This window comes from Schistocerca nitens, chromosome 8 (assembly GCF_023898315.1).
Source record: "Schistocerca nitens isolate TAMUIC-IGC-003100 chromosome 8, iqSchNite1.1, whole genome shotgun sequence".
Lineage (NCBI taxonomy): Eukaryota > Metazoa > Arthropoda > Insecta > Orthoptera > Acrididae > Schistocerca > Schistocerca nitens.
The window spans coordinates 299,074,594-299,091,895 of record NC_064621.1 but is presented as its reverse complement, the minus strand read 5'-3'; the positions used below and the strand labels follow the sequence as shown (position 1 = coordinate 299,091,895).

Here is a 17,302-nt window from a genome sequence, read left to right as displayed (position 1 = left end):
CCCATTAGCTCCTGTAAAGAAGATATAAGATGGTACCCTCAGTTGTTAGTTTCTAACTGCTCGAAGCTTTTCTTAAATAGGAAATAAAGAAACATTCAGAACAATTTCAAAATGGTTCAAATGGCTCTGAGCACTATGGGACTCAACTGCTGTGGTCATAAGTCCCCTAGAACTTAGAACTACTTAAACCTAACTAACCTAAGGACAACACACACATCCATGCCCGAGGCAGGATTCGAACCTGCGACCGTAGCGGCCGTGCGGTTCCAGACTGTAGCGCCTTTAACCGCTCGGCCACTCCGGCCGGCAGAACAATTTCACAAGAATGTCTTTCAAGCCAATTTTATTCGCATGAGTTACCCATTCTATCACTGGCAAAACAGTCTACTCCTATAAGAACAACTTGACCAGAAACTTACCACGATGTGGTCCAAATTTTCTCCGAAGTGCTTTGTCATTACAATTCCCGAGACAGGTGGTCTACAAGTTGAGGCCTCTCTAAGGCCCCCGGTAACGAGCTAACCTGTTTGTCAAATGAGCCCTTGTCTAGCAGAGGATTTGTCAAACAAGCCTGTACACGTACTAACAGTCTGTAAGTTTAACCTCAGTTTGAAGCAGAAGCTGTTCGTGTTCAAGAATATTTTGACAGTAGTGAGAATGGCAACAAATGCCAGACAAAGCAGTCCTGGCATTGACTTTGGTAAAGTGTTTAAAGATGAAGAAGAAAAGAAGAGGCTAGTCCAGGGAATGGCTTAAAATAAGAGATTTACCCATGAAAATTTGCTAAATGGAATATTACTCTCAGAACCAGATAATTACATCAACTTTCTTCGCATAGACAACGAAACTTTTAAAAATTTATTAAGGTCCCTATAAAAGAGGAAGCTAGTCTGTCAAATTCGCTCTCATCTATCCATAGATGTGTCAAACAAGCCCGTACACGAACGACAAAGCTTGTCAATTTAACGTTACATTTGAAGCAGACGCTTTTCGTATATCCTGTATTTTGGCGCTAGTGGGAATGGCTACAAAAGCAGAAAAAATTGAGTCTGACACTGTGTTTAAAGAAGAAGAAAACAGGGAACATTTTAAAATGGGAACCACACACATGAAAACCTGTTACTGGAAATGTTACGTTCAGAACCCGATTATGACATCAACTTTTTGCGGTTGGGCAGTGAAATGTTTAATAACTTGTTTATAGTTACTTCGTCCTCACATTGAAAAAGAAGACACATGTTCCGGTATCTGAAAAGATATTCTTTTCTACTTGCTCTGTTAATGACACTGCATTAAATTACCACAACTCATCATCCATGGAAGCACCGAAGAACTACAATTTCTTTAATATCATTGCACTCCTTCTCGGATGTTGTGCGTAAAATTGTGATTTTGCCCATAGCGTCTTACTGCGTAATATATGGGTGAGAAAAAAAATGGTTCAGCTTTGAGCACTATGGGACTTAACATCTGACGCCATCAGTCCCCTAGAACTTAGAACTACTTAAACCAAACTAACCTAAGGACATCACACACACCCATGCCCGAGGCAGGATTCGAACCTGCGACCGTAGCGGTCTCGCGGTTCCAGACTGTAGCGCCTAGAACCGCTCGGCCACCCCAGCGGGTTGAGTGAAAAAGATGTGCATTTCTTCCATTTGGAAACTGTGCCAGCGCTCTTTTGTTTTTATCCTTGACCGTAGTGTCCATAGTTGTAGAAACTCAGGACACAGTGAGATAAATTAAAATGAAGCAAGTTTTCACTAAACATATGCGGCAAATAATTGTCACAAACAACGTCCGTCATCTTGTCAAACTTTCCGTCAGTCAAAATTCCTGTCAAATATGTCAAATACGCTCTGTGTTTGACAAGCACGTCAAACAGCACCGTGCAAGGTCGAATATTTGGCAAGAATAGTTGTTTGACAAAACGTTTGATCGTTTACAGGGGCCTTTACCTCTGACCTTACCTCCATACAGATTATTTCACATTGGGAATCTGTAATGACTACGCTAGATGTTATCGAGTTATTCATAGCAATATATTCTCCGCTCTTTTGTAAACGAATCTGCAAATGGAGGACGTACACCTTCCTCGTGACACACCAACGTGACAGAGATGGTCTCAGTAGCCAGACATGGCTCTACATATTATTCCTAGTATTGTGCGATAGCAAACGCACGTGGCCTTTCCCTCACTGAGAGGTCTCTGTAGTGAACGCCCAGCGGTTTCCGCAGAAAGCCTCCTTCCTGCGCCGTTGCGGAAGTGGAGTGACGTGTGGAAAGCCACTCGTAGCGCTCTTCCCAAAAGAAGTCTGTCGTGAGCAGAGGACCAGTGCGATGCTACTGCTTGCTGTCGCGCTGTCTACGCTCGTCTTAGTCGGTGTAAAATCAGGTAACGAATTTTAATCATATCTATGAGCTCTCTTTCTCTCTCTGTGATGCTGGTCGCACCAGGAGAAATTTTGTGATAGATAACCCTCAAAAATAACATTTCAGAGCAATTTTGAGGAGCTTAGAAAGGTAAAGCAGTCACCATTGCGAAGGTTGGTTTGAACACCACATTGCTTTACTAGACATGGTTATATTGGAGATGTTACGCCCTTGCATTCTCCTGCCCTTTGAGCTGATTTACCCAGGTAGGTATAGGGTTACCCACACCTATGAGCTGACTTACCCAGATAGGTATAAAGTTGCCTGCAGTTTAACACGGGCTGAGAGGCACGGCACAAATTGACATTTAGCACATTAACAAACATTTCCAGAGGTGAAAGACGTGAGAAATATAAAGCATTAAAACGAATAATTGTTTTCGTTCGTCCTCTATCCGTTACTGTGCCTTATATGCATTTCTTCTGATTACGATGGAACTTTCGTGAGTTGTTGCGCGTATGTCCACGAATGTTTCTGTGACGCTGAGCCGCTTATCACCCATAGGGTTGGGAGTGAAAAGTGGGTGACATAAGCATAATTCAGGTATCACACACTACGGGTATAACTATCTGTATAAAAATAGTGTGGAAAAAATATTTCAGCCACCTCTAGAGTTCGTGTGAGCATGAGATAACGTGGCACGTAAAAATATTCGATAACGACCGGTATTGGTATAAAACTCCAGTTTTCGGGATCACTATACTTACTGGTGACAGTAACAATGATGTCTCACCCGTGGTGGAAGGGGAAGGAGGGAGGGGGCGGACAATGACATATCAGCATATCTCCGTAACAATTGAAGGAATTTCTGCGGCGGCGTGCTGAAAAGTAATAGGTCAGAATGTTTTATTCTGTTCTCGATATCGGTTGAGGAATTACATGTCGTGCACTTCCCACCTTTCATGTCGTGCACTTTCCCACCTAGATGATGTAAGTTGCAACGCTCTGTCGATAGCTCTGTAGCAAGTAACATGGCGGTGTGCAACGTAACTTTGTCGGTGCGTGAGAAACAGCGTGCTGTAATTGAGTTTTTCACCGCAGAGAGCTGTAATTGAGTTTTTCATCGCAGAGAACGTGTCTCCAATTGGAATCGACGGAAGAACGAAAATTGAGTACGGTGATAATTGCGTCGACATCATTAAAGTGCGACTTTAGGTTGTTGGTGCTCGTAATGAAGGAAGTAGTGGTGCTAAACTCAACGTGGAAGACAGAGTTCGGAATGAACGAGCGCGTACGGCAAAAAGACAGAGTTCTGAATGAACGAGCGCGTACGGCAACCGGTGAGACTCATCGGAATCAGGTTGATGAACTCATCAGAGAAAATCGTTGGATAACACAGACACGGCTCTCCGGTAAATATGGCATGTCACGAGATTGCAATACAGAAAACTGTGTGCACGGATGATGCCTCAAATGCTCACGCCTGACATAAAACAGAGGAGACTGGACATCTGTCAACAATTCCTTTTTCGTTTTGAGATTGAGGGTGACGAATTCCTTAAAGACATTGTGATAGATGATGAAAGCAGGGTTAATCATTTTGACCACGAAAACAGGAGAGTATCTATGGAATGTCGCCACAAAGGATCACCGACGCCAAAAGAGTTGAAGACCATGCCATCAGCAGGCAAAGTCATGCTTACAGTGTTCTGGGATGTCCAAGACGTGGTGCACTTGAAATTCATGCATCAAAGCACCATCATAACTATGTAAGTTACTGTGAGACCTTCGCAAAGCGAAAGAACGAATTCGAAGAGTCCATCCACACATGGAGCACTTTTACCTTCTGCGTGGCAGAACCAGTCCATACACGAGTGCTGCGACATTTGCAACAATCCGACGCCTTCGGTTGTTATCGATCTTCCTCCAAGCAGTCTTGACTTGGCCCCATCCAAACTTCATCGTTTCCAAAACTTAAAGAACACCTTCGAGGTCTTAATTTTGATAGTGATGAAGCGGTGCAAGCAGACGTCAGAGGTGAGGTTGTGGCTCCATCAACAAAGCCACGCATTCTACAGTGACGGTGTCAACAAACCGGTCTCTCGATGGGAGAAATGTGTTCGTTGCCATGGTGGCTGTGTTGAGGAATAAATATGTAGATATGAAGAATAAAAATGTAAAATGTTAATAAAGTTTGTTTTATTTAAAAAGCTTCAAGAGTTTCCACGTAAAAAATTCGGAGGCGCTACTTTTCAGCACGCCCCGTATCAAAATTAGCACACGTATTACTTGCTATCTGGGAACATTTATTGTGGCAGTAAGAAAACCCTAGCACTCCTATGGCTGACGGTTAGTGGTGGAATGGGGCGACTTTAAAGCGCAAATCAGGGACACCTGGAGCAATTTCAACCAAATTTTATTATACATGACACAATAAAAATCCTGCAGGAGTGAGATATTCTTACTAAAGCTGGGGGTGGGAATGATGATGAGAAGGGGTGTCATATGGAAGCGTCTGAAAACAATGTGTTGGTATTTTATCCTGTCTCTTATTTGTGTTCTACAATACATCAGCCACACCCTGTGAATGTGTTTCGGGGCTAAAGTTCGTGCCACACAGCTGAACAACACAGATACATTTAACGATTCTGTAAATGGGCCCCACACGCGAGCGACAGGTCGCAGCGATTCATCGCATGCGATATCGCCTGCAATTGGTTGCTCGCGTCGACACCCCACACACGAGCGATTTGTCAAGCAATTGCAATCAGCATTACGAACGTCACTGTATCAAGAAGTTTATGGAAAAATGAACTATGTCTAGCAGCAGTTGCAGCTGATTTCTGTATCCCCACGAATACTTGCAGAACATAAATTTAAAATATACGAGACTTATAACTTACCAAACTTGTTTTGAAACACTTTTTTGGGACTTTAGGTTACTTTACAGCATATATTACAATTATCACTGACGCCAAACGGATTATTTAAACTTTTCAGTGTGCCTATAAAGTTCATGTCACGTTTATTAGTCCCCAATTTCTTTTTGCTCATTAGTCTTAATGTTTAATGGCAAGTATTCAGGCCTACACAATTACCTCGATGTGTCTGTAGAGATGTTGTCAATAGCATCATCACTGATTACCGTAACTCTTGTTATAAATTGTATGAATGAAAATTAACGTATATGAAATGACAAGGACTGTATAAAAGATTACCCCTGAACAATTAAATTAAAAAGTCTCCTTAACATTGCACTAGGTACGTATGTTATTCTGCTTAGAAGCTAAAAACTTTAATAAACATTTAATTATTTGATAAATAACGAAAAACCATAAGAAGGAGCCCATTGTATTGCGACTATTACTGTGAAATTCCCATCACTTCTGCTTCTACAGCACAAGTTTCAAAATGCTGATCACTGCAAAATCAGAGGGTGTATACTGAATTTTAGCAACTCAGGCTTCCACTTCACTTCTCAGAGTAGTTCATGGTCCTGGGCAACCATAAATTTTAACGTAAATTTCTTACTCGACGTGGGCAAAGCGGAAAGAAACAAAATTGCACAACCACGCTTGATAAACAGAGAAACGAAATGGAGTCTTATTGCCACACACCGCTGCCAACCAGCCAGGCAGCCATATTGCGTGCAAGAATCGCTTGCGATCCATAAGATTGCCTGGGATTTCCATGCGACCAGCAATCAGCGACCGGCTGCTGCGATTTTCCCACACACGTGCAGTCTACGAAGTGATATGTCGCCCATGCCATGGGCGGCTGCGATTCGTTGCTCGTTTGTGGGGGCCTTAAAGGCATGTGATATAAAACAGTGGAGAACCAGACAGCTGACGGCGACAGTCCATTTTCTCGAAACGACAGTCAATTACTGGTGTTTCCTCAGAATCCAGCTGAAACTGTGGTGTAAAATTCATCAGAGATACAGGTGAAATATGTGCACAAACATGGGTCAGATCTGTTAAATGTATGCGAAATAAATATATAAGCCTGGAATGTATATGACATATGTGTACGAGGGCGAAGCCGCGGTCAGAAATCTAGTTGATTGCGCGTATTCCCATTATTTCCACCGACATAACATTTGATTTCTAAAGACTGCAGTACCCCATTCGCTTGCATTCTAAATAACTATCACCAAGCCCCAAGGTCAATCGCTTCAAGTGTGTGGATTAAATCTGGAAAATCCAAGGTTTTCACAGACCTCAATTACATATTGCATGCTCGCGAGTGAAAAGCTGCAAAATTTATTTGTTTTTACACAAGACAGAAAGGCTAAAACTATTGTATGACCCAATGTACTCGAAGAATTTTTTTCAAATTTTATTTTATGCACCAAAAGTCATTGTCTTTCATTTATTTTGTGCATGTAAATGTGTCTGCTTTATGCATGTGTACATACTTGGAAGGAAAAAGACGCATTGCAACGAATGCCGGGCACAACTAGTGACAGATAAAAGTACTAGAACTTACAGGGAATCCAAACCGAGAACTTTGCGTCCGTAGCCTACCACTTTACCACTGCGCCACCTGTAACACAGCATTTAAGGTTGTATAAAATTTCCCTGTACAATTTATGATTTGATGATTTGTTGAGATTAAGATAAGGAAACGACTGAAATCGTTAAGGTGTTCAACCGGATATGTTAACATCGCTGTACAGAAGTACATAATATTTTTTTTTTTAAAAAAAAAGGAGAAAATGTTGCCATTTATGTTCAAGTAAATTTCAGTTTTATAAATAAATGTAAGTTCTGTGTGAACCTAATTTTAACACTTTTATTTTGTATGACCATGTAGCCTTTCTCTGGTCTAGGATGACGATCATTATAAACAAATTTACATCTTCAAACACAGCAGCCTGGAAACAAAAACCTCTATATAGGTTAATAATGTAAAGAAGACACTGAATAGATTGTAATAACTACCTTTTGTTTGCTATTTATTTTCCTCGCAATGCAGATAGGCGACTGGATACAAATAATGGATGTAATACCGCACAATAATTTCCATTCATTTAATTACTGCTAGTGGCGAATGAATGGGCTAATGCGTCTTATCCATGTAACTATTGTTGTTCATTGTCTCTATCGTCGAAAAAAGTGAGATAAAAGATAGGACTCCACAGATACATTACTGTAATTACGATCTGCGGCCTGCGTTATCTTAGGTTGCCTTTACTCATTGCTAATAGCTTTATTTATTTCAAAATTAATTATTTGATCCACAACCACATCGGAAACGGAAAATAAAGAAATATTAAAACTTCTGAATTTTCCACTAAAACGCTCGGGTTAACTTGAAGCTTCGACCAAACGTCGGCCTTGAGCTGTAACGTGGTAGGTAACGTCATTCGCTAACGAACAATTTCTCTGGTCGGCCGAGTAACGCGCGAAAACACGAAGTTCATGTAACTCTGAAATAAATATAAATACAGTTTGTTTCAAATATAAAATTTTTGTCCGGTGAGGTGATTCCTTAGAGAGATCGAATCTCAGTTCGTCTGTTGTAGTGATGTGACATATTGATCCTTTGTCTTACTTTGTCTTGGGCTGCTGATAGCACTTTGGAACTCAAGAGTGATTCCTTCCGCTGATTTCATGCTTTCACCCTCCACAATACTCGACGATTCCTGTCCGTCAGTTCTACGTGAGGTCTGCGTGGTCTTGGTTTAGATGTGGCTGTCTGTTCGCATTTCCATTTAACAACACGTCACCAAAAGTCAACTTTGGCAACTTTAGAAGTGTTGAAATGTCCCCGACAGATATGTTACCCAGGTGACATCCAACGACTAGTTCTCCCTGTTCGAAGTCTATGAGCTCTCCAGACAGATCTTTTCCGATGTTACTGCTTCTCTACTTACAGCACAATACTCCCCACCTCCTTTTACTTATATAGAGGTATTTGAGTACTTCTGAGCAGATAGTGTACTGAGGAACATGAACTGCATCAACAGTATTACCGAAAATCTGAAACTTTAGCAGAAAGTTAGAATGACATTGATTAATGTCATAATCATACATGTTATATTTATTTTCATGTATGCAAATGAACTGTATATTATTTTCGCTTAATGTGACCGGATATTGACAAAAAATACGGAGAATTTTATACACTGAAATAATAGGTGTATTTTTTTTAGCCATATTCGTGTGTCGTTTTCATACAGCACGATAACACAGTCATTTCACCAGCATTATTTCCGCCGAAGTAGTTTCCGTCTGGCTTTCCATATCAACCATTACTTTGTTGCCTCTACATGTGTAATAATGTCTTCAGATCGAGCGACATTTTCTTAGTCTGCAGATGCAGACTAAGAAACCGCGATAGTCTCATCAGTAATCATACGGTCAATTACGTCATTAACTCATTTGTCTGAACATCCTTGAATGTTTTGTAATGCTTCAACAAACTGCGACGAGTCAACATTGTAACCAGTTTCTTCATTCAGCGTGCGAACTGCACCACTGGACCCAGTGGCGGACACATATGGTGGGCGCGCGGGGCGACTCCCCCCCCCCCCCCCCCCCCGGGCCTTGCGGAGCCACCGCATTGCCACCCACGTCGCCCACGCCAGTAGTTAGCCCGCACGCTATTCGTTCGTTTCTTTCGTCAGTCGACTCGACAGAGTCGAGTTATCGAGTAGTTGTACTTTCCTATGTAGCACGCGCTTCCGCGTTATCGTATTTTATAGGTTTCTGTCTGGCACATAGATAGCTAACACATACCTACGAGGAAAGTCGCGGTCATTCTAGTGATCTCGAATCGTTATTCTGTCCGGCATTTGTTCGAGAAATGTCGCGAATATTCTACTGTTTTCTTATACAGAGAACCTTCGATATGTAGCTTTATAAATACGGACTGTTCGCCGAATAGGAAGCTAGTTTACATTCAGAAGACGATATATTTAAGACTGAAGAATGAATAAGGAAAAAGTCGTAGTTGTAGCAACTGCAAGTGTGAACATTAGTCGAGAGCGAGAGTGATCAGTTGCTTGCGAAGTATTAATAATAGTAATTCATAACTCGTAACAATATTCTTACTAATAACGTAACTATAGTTGCCCGTACCTAACTCGTAATACGAGTTACCTATGGGAAACTTTGATGCGTACATATCCGGCAATAGTGACTTTCGAGAAGATTCCTAAAAAAGGTGTTGGTTATTATATAGGTCCTCTATTCAAATGCACTAGAAAGGAACGGAATCGACAATAAAAGTTCCACACACATTAACTGCCTGATGACGTCATCATTGGAAGCTCGTCCTTATACGTCGTAACTCGACCTTATAAGTCGTAAGGTATATGATGTGTCGGCAGCTGGGCCAACACCTTGTAGATAGAGGTGGCTTAAGGCACGCTAAACTAACGCAGACGGGCGTGAAGTACTGGAACAGGATACGTAATTAATGCTATGAAGAAAAGAACGGAGCTTCTCATATACTTATCTTTAATGTCTTCTTGTACATCTCTATGGTGAACACAAGTGAGACTCTGATTACAATCACTGTAAGGCTAATGGCGCCTTGCTAGTTCGTAGCCATTAACTTAGCTGAAGACTATTCTGTCTCTCGGCTAATGAGAGAGAAAAGCTTTGTACGTCTAGTCGCTAGCTCTGTCGTCCGTACAACTGGGGTGAGTTCGAGTCAGTCTCTCGAGACTTGCCTTGTGGTGGCGCTAGGTTTGCGATCACACAGTGGCGACACGCGGGTCCGACATGTACTACAGGACCGCGGCCGATTTAAGCTACCACCTAGGACGTGTGGTGTCTGGCTGTGACACCACAGTATATATTGTCTTGTTGCTTTCACAGTAGTAGCATAAATGCCCTTAATGATCGTGATTCTGTTATGCAAGTGTTGTCAGTTTGTCCTAGAGCTGACTATCTCACTTTGCAAGTGCTGTACAAAATATTTGCTTGTCTACTTTCATCTATAGCTACAGTAGAAAGAAGTTTCTCAACATTGCGGTGTACAAAGACATGGCTGAGGTCGACTATGAAGGAGGATCAACTTAATGGCTTTGCTCTGTTGAACACTCACCCTGACAATGATTGTCCTATTGACGAAGTAGCTAACCAATTTGCCAGGGAGAATAGGCGCATAGAATTCATCATTTAAGGAAGAGAACTACAATTGTAACTTTTTTATATCATAAGATGGCATTGTATTGTATATGTGTATATTCAGTTTAAACAAAACTTTCTTAAACTTTGCATGTGACTTGATTATTTTTTATTACGGTAAAAGTAAAGGTAGCTCAAGATATCTTTAGCGCCCCCTCCTTGAGGTTTTTATGCATCCGCCAGTGCCTGGACCTGCAGATGGCTGGCCAAAGTCCATCTACCTTTTTGTTACCGGATACTGCCACCTTCTTTAAGTCTGATGTCAGTTTTAGACTCGCAACAAACGGGGTAAATACAGTACAAATAAATAACTTGTTAAGAGAACCGTGTCAAAAATCACTACACTAAAAAATATAACGATCCGAATGAACCGCAGATCCAGATTAATGAGGGCCGGATAAACGAGGTTTCACTGTATCATAGCTGCAGCGGTCCTAGAGCCATACCTTGAGATATATGTAACCCCTTCAACTACAGTCTGTTGGAAATTCTGTGACGCGTTGATTGTACCTTGAATAGCTTAATACACAGTAATATATTAATCAGTTTTAAACGATGGAACGAAGAATTGCTCTCTCATTTCATAATTAAAGGAACATGCATAATGTCATAAACGTTTTCTAGGTATGGTACCGAGTTACATTATAAAGGAAACTATTACTGGTGGCACCAACGTTTTGCCCACTGTTACAGTGGGCTTCTGCTGGGTTGAATAGACCCAGAAGAATCCCTCTGTATCTGTGACCAAAACGTTGGTGCCACTAGAAATATTTTTTTTATATATATAATGCGGTATCATACCCCGAAAACTTTTATGTGAACTGACTATAACCGAGGAAGTCTAGGAAACTTAAACACGCATAATGCTTATTTTAAGTTTGGTATACCCTATGGGGTACCTTAGATATCCTGGGTTAGGCACCCTCCGAGACCATGAACGAGTAGTTTCACTCAGAACGAATGAATAGCTCAGACAACAAAAACAATAACCACCTTCCACATGGAGCACGTCCGGATCTCACCACTGACTTCTAGTATCAGCTGCACACAGTTGACGTCAACAAGAGTATGGGCCTGAAGATGACGTTGTTTTGTTACAACGTTGAAACTAGTTGCCAAAATAAAATCGACACCTTAAATACAGCTGGAGGAATTTCTTCATTTTTAATATAAAACAATAAATACCGGTAGTGTTTCATATAAAGACGAATACATGATTCAACAGACAGAAAGACCACAGACTGGTTTCACCTGAAAAGAAAGAACGAGTAAGCGAAACTACAATAGGCTGTAACGGAAACTACAATAGGTTGTATCGACTACTTTACATTAGGTTTGCCCCACAGAATGGTTTCACTCGGCAGAAATGAATAAACAATAATCCAACCGATACGTAAAGCTAAAAACCTGGTTTGCAGAATGTACGAGACTGACTAAATACACTCATAGTTTAAGAAGAATATAATAATTACAACTCGAAAGAAATCAGGTGCTGACAGGTGTGAAAATTACCGAACTGTCAGTTAAATAAGTCGTAGTTGTAAAATATTGACACGAATTCTTTACAGCAGAATAGAAAACGTTGTAGAAGCCGACCTCAGGGAACATCAGTGCGGATTCCGGAGATATGTAGGCACACGAGAGACAATGCTTTCCTTTAGAAGATAGGTCGAGGAAAGGTAAACCTACATTCATGGTATTTGTAGACTTTGAGAAAGCTGTTGACGACGGTGACTGGAATTCTCTCCTTGAAATTCTGAAAGTAGCACGGGTAAAATACAGGGTTCGAAAGGTTATGGCTGGCTCTGAGCACTATGGGACTCAACTGCTGAGGTCATTAGTCCCCTAGAACTTAGTTAAACCTAACTAACCTAAGGACATCACAAACATCCATGCCCGAGGCAGGATTCGAACCTGCGACCGTAGCGGTCTTGCGGTTCCAGACTGCAGCGCCTTTAACCGCACGGCCACTTCGGCCGGCTCGAAAGGTTATTTACAGCTTGTACAGAAGGCAATTTCTGGACTACTGCAGGTACGATCTACAACTTGGGGAAGACATTTTCTTGAGATAATTTGTTACGTATATGTCTCACTTTTATCATCAGCGATGTACGGGACAAAGCACTACAAAGCTGTGTCGTGGGAGGTCTATGTGAGGAACCTGTAACCTCCACTGCGTTAATGCAACTAACCGAGAGAAGGTAATTATTGATAACTTGTATAAACAGTATTATATTCTTACAGAACTGCGATAACAGTAATGATTTTTTGAAAATAATTTAGTTTCGTGACTAAAGCAGAATCGAATCGTTTAGTTTTTACCCCTCATAAAATTTCATTTTACCCCTCAGGGTGTAATTACCCCCAGGCTGGGAACCGTTGGAACACAGGCTTTTGGAATGTGTGCTACAGAACAATGCTGAAGACTGGATAGGTAGATCACGTAACTAAAGAGGTGGTACGATATAGTATTAGGGAGACAAGAAATCTGTGGCAGAACTTGACTTAAAGAAGAGATCGGTTGATAAGGCACATTCTGAAACATCAAGGTATCACCAATTTAATAATGGAGCAAAGTGTGCCTGCGTGTGTGTGTGTGTGTGTGTGTGTGTGTGTCTATGTATGCCTATGTGTGTGGGAGGCAAAAATCATAGAGGAAGACTAAGAGATGAATATAGTAAGCATATTCAGAAGGATGTAGGTTGCGTAGTTACTCGGAGATGAAGAGGCTTCCATAGGATAGAGTCGCATGGAGAGTTGCATCAAATCAGTCTTCGGACTGGAGACCACAACATGAACAACAGAATAATTCGATTGTTTTCCAGCAACCGACCGTATGGATTGTTTTCATTCGGTCGTACTCATCGCTAATTGCCATAAGTGAAAATAATTTTTTTGAGTCATGAGTTATCTAACTGGTTTGATGCGGCCCGCCACGAATTCCTCTCCTGCGCTAATATCTTCATCTCTGAGTAGCAAGAGCATCCTTCGTCTTCAATTATTTGTTGGTTGTATTCAAAGCTCTGTCTTTCACTGCAGTTTTTACCCTTTATAGTTCCCCCTGGAGGTTAGTCCCTGACGCCTTAACACATGTCCTATCATTCTGTCTCTTCTTCTTGTCAGTGTTTTCCATATGTTCCTTCCTTCGCCGATTCTGAGGACTGCCTCCTCATTCCTTATCAGTCCATCTGATTTTCAGTATTCTTCTGGAGCACTACGTCTCAGACGCTTCAATTCTCTTCTTTTCCGCTTTTCCCAATATCCATGACTCACTGCCATATAATGCTTGCTCCGAACGTACATTCATAGAAATTTTGTTTGACACCAGTAGATTTCTCTAGTCTGGTTTTTACATCCTCCTTGCTTCGTCCGTTATGAGTAATTCTGCTTCCAAGATAAAAGAATTTCTTAACTTCGTGACCCCAGTTTTGATGTTCAGTTTCTAGCTATTCTCATTTATGCTACATCTCATTACCTTTGTCTTCGGTTTACTCTCAGTCCATGTTCAGAACTCATTAGACTGTTCGTTCCGTCCAACACATCCTATAATTCTTCTACACATTCACTAGAATAGCAAATGTCATCTCCGAATCCTATCGTTTATATCATTCACCCAGAATTTTAATCCAACTCTTGAATCTTTCTTTTATTTCCGTCATTGCTTCTTCGATATATAGATCGAGCAGTAGGGACGAAATATTGCAGACCTGTCTTAACAGTCTTTTTAAGCTGAGCACTTTGTTCTTTGTGTTCCAGTCTTATTGTTTCCTCTTCGTTCTTGTACGTCCCATATATATTATAAATGCGAAAGCTTGTGCCTATGTTTGTTGCTCCTTCGCGCTGAACGGCTGGACGGATTTGGAAGAAATTAGTTTATACCCTGAATAGGCTACTTTTAAAAGTGTGTAGTACGAGATATTTATTGATTTGAGGATATAATGCTATATGTGGAACAATAATTACTCTTACAAAAATGAACACACATCAAAAAAGTTTTGCATCACCTCGGCTCTGAGAGTGCTGGAACCTCTACAGAAAATTAGAACAGAGATCACCATAAACTTTATTTCCGCCATACAGCGAGACCTTTAGAGGTGGTTGTCCAGATTGCTGTACGCACAAGTACCTCTAATACCCAGTAGCTCGTCCTCTTGCATCGATGCACGGCTGTATTCGTCGTGTCAACTATCCACAAATTCATCAAGGCGCTGTTGGTCCATATTGTCTCACTCCTCAACGGCGATTGTACGTTGATCCCTCAGAGTGGTTGATGGGTCACGTCGTCCATAAACAGCCCTTTTCAATCTGTCCCAGGCATGTTCGATAGGGTTCATGTCTGGAGAACATGCTCCCGCTCTGGTCGAGCGATGTCGTTATCCTGGAGGAAGTCATTCGCAAGATGTGCACGATGGAGGCGCAAATAGTCCATGAAGACGAATGGTTCAAATGGCTCTGAGCACTATGGGACTCAACTGCTGAGGTCATTAGTCCCCTAGAACTTAGAACTAGTTAAACCTAACTAACCTCAGGACATCACAAACATCCATGCCCGAGGCAGGATTCGAACCTGCGACCGTAGCGGTCCTGCGGTTCCAGACTGCAGCGCCTTTAACCGCACGGCCACTTCGGCCGGCTGAAGACTAATGCCCCGCCAATATGCTACCGATATGATTGCACTATCGGTCGAAGGATGGCATTCACGTACCGTACATCCGTTACGGCGCCTTCCATGACCACCAGCGGCGTACGTAGGCCCCACATAATGCCACCCCAAAGCAGCAGGCAGCCTCCACGTTGCTGCACTCGCTGGACAGTGTGTGGAAGGCGTTCAGCTTGACCGGGTTGCTTTCAAACAAGTCTCCGACAATTGTCTGGTTGAAGGCATATGCGACACCCATCGGTGAAGAGAACGTAATGCCAATCCTGAGCGGTCCATTCGGCATGTTGTCGGGCCCATCTGTACCGCAGTGCAAGGTTTCGTGGTTGCAAAGATGGACGTCAGGAGTGAATGGCTCTGAGCACTATGGGACTCAACTGCTGAGGTCATTAGTCCCCTCAGGAGTGAAGTTGCGCATTATGCAGCCCATTGCGCACAGTTTGAGCCGTAACACGACGTCCTGTGGCTGCACGAAAAGCATTATTCAACATGATGGCGTTGCTGTCAGGGTTCCTCCGAGCCATAATCAGTAGGTAGCGGTCATCCACTGCAGTAATAGTCCTTGGGCTGCCTGAGTGAGGCACGTCATCGACAGTTCCTGTATCTCCTCCATGTCCGAACAACATAGCTTTTGTTCACTCCGAGACGCTTGGACGCCTGCCTTGTTGAGAGCCCTTCCTGGCAAATGAGGACGCGATCGAACCGCGGCATTGACCGTCTACACATGGTTGAACTACAGACAACACGGGCTGTGTACCTCCTTCCTGGTGGAATAACTGGAACTGATCGGCGGTCGGACCCCCTCCGTCTAATAGGCGCTGCTCATGCATGGTTGTTTACAACTTTGGGCGGGTTTAGTGACATCTCTGAACAGTCAAATGGACTGTTTCCGTGGTACAATATCCACGGTCAACGCCTATCTTCAGGAGTTCTGGAAACTGGGGTAATGCAAAACATTTTTGATGTGTGTGTTTACTCTTTGTCTTTTGAACCATATCGTACTGTGAAAATATCTTTATTGTTTAATATTTCCCACATAATACGATCCAACGTAATGAATACAATACTCATAGAATCCTCATAGTGTTTAATCCATACTTCCACAGAAGTCCACTGCATTTTAATCGCTGAACGTCAGACCTACCTTACAGCTTCTGAAACGCTTGAAGACACAACGACGGTGTCATTTAAATGCTGTACGCCAGAGAGACGTCATGCCTTTGCATGTGGAACTTGGCAGGATAGTGAGGCTGTATTTGATGATGATATGCGAGCGTATTTGCTGGTAACAGGCACACACGTAAGGGCAGATGACGTTGCTGTGTATACAGATAAACTGAAGGAAAATTCATAACACCAAAACACAATTAACGTAGAGTAATGAAATTTCGGGAAAACATTTGTCTAGGTAACATGTTTAAGTGATTTACATTGAAAGATCACAGGTTAATGTAAGCTCGAGGTAAGCCATTACAAATGTGAAATTTTGGTACACTAATAACCAGTGTAGCTGCCAGAATGTTGAATACAAGCATGCGACGTGCATAGATTGTGTTGAACAGGTGCCGGATGTCAGTTTGTGGGATGGAGTTCCAAGCCCAATGCACTTAGTCGGTCAGTACAGCGACGGTGCTGGTTATGGATGACACTGGAGTTGTCGTCCAATGATGTCCCGCATGTGCTCGATTTGAGACAGATCTGGTGATCGAGCAGGCCAAGGAAACATGTCGGCACTCTGCACAGCATGTTGAGTTACAACAGCGGTATGTGGGCGAGCATCATCCTGTTGGAAAACACCCCCTGGAATGTTGTTCTTGAACACAACAGGTCGAATCTCCAGATTAACGTACAAAAGAACGCTCCTGCTGTCATACGAAATCGCATCCCAGACCATAACTCCAGGCGTAGGTGCAGTGTGCCTAGCACGCAGACAGGTTGGTTGCAGGCCCTCAGCTAAACTCCTTCTCACCAACACACGGCCATCACGACACCGAGGCAGAACTAACTTCCTTCAGAAAACACAACAGCCCTCCACCCTGCCCCTACTGAGCTCTCGTTTGACGCCGCTTCCAAGTCGCAAACGGCGCTCGTTTGGGGTCAGCGGGATGTACGTCACAGGATGTCTGGCTCG

At 42.4% G+C, this 17,302-nt stretch overlaps 1 protein-coding gene across 2 annotated transcripts in view; it reads left to right on the top strand.

Moving 5' to 3' along the window:
* Positions 1-2,272: 2,272 nt before the first annotated feature.
* Positions 2,273-17,302, top strand: part of LOC126199370 (mast/stem cell growth factor receptor kita-like) — a 277,142-nt gene continuing 262,112 nt past the window's right edge. For both annotated transcript variants that reach the window (XM_049936274.1, XM_049936273.1), the window contains exon 1: positions 2,273-2,395. In XM_049936274.1, coding sequence (XP_049792231.1) covers positions 2,341-2,395 — 55 coding nt within the window. In that variant the 5' untranslated portion in view covers positions 2,273-2,340. The remainder of the gene's footprint in view (positions 2,396-17,302) is intronic.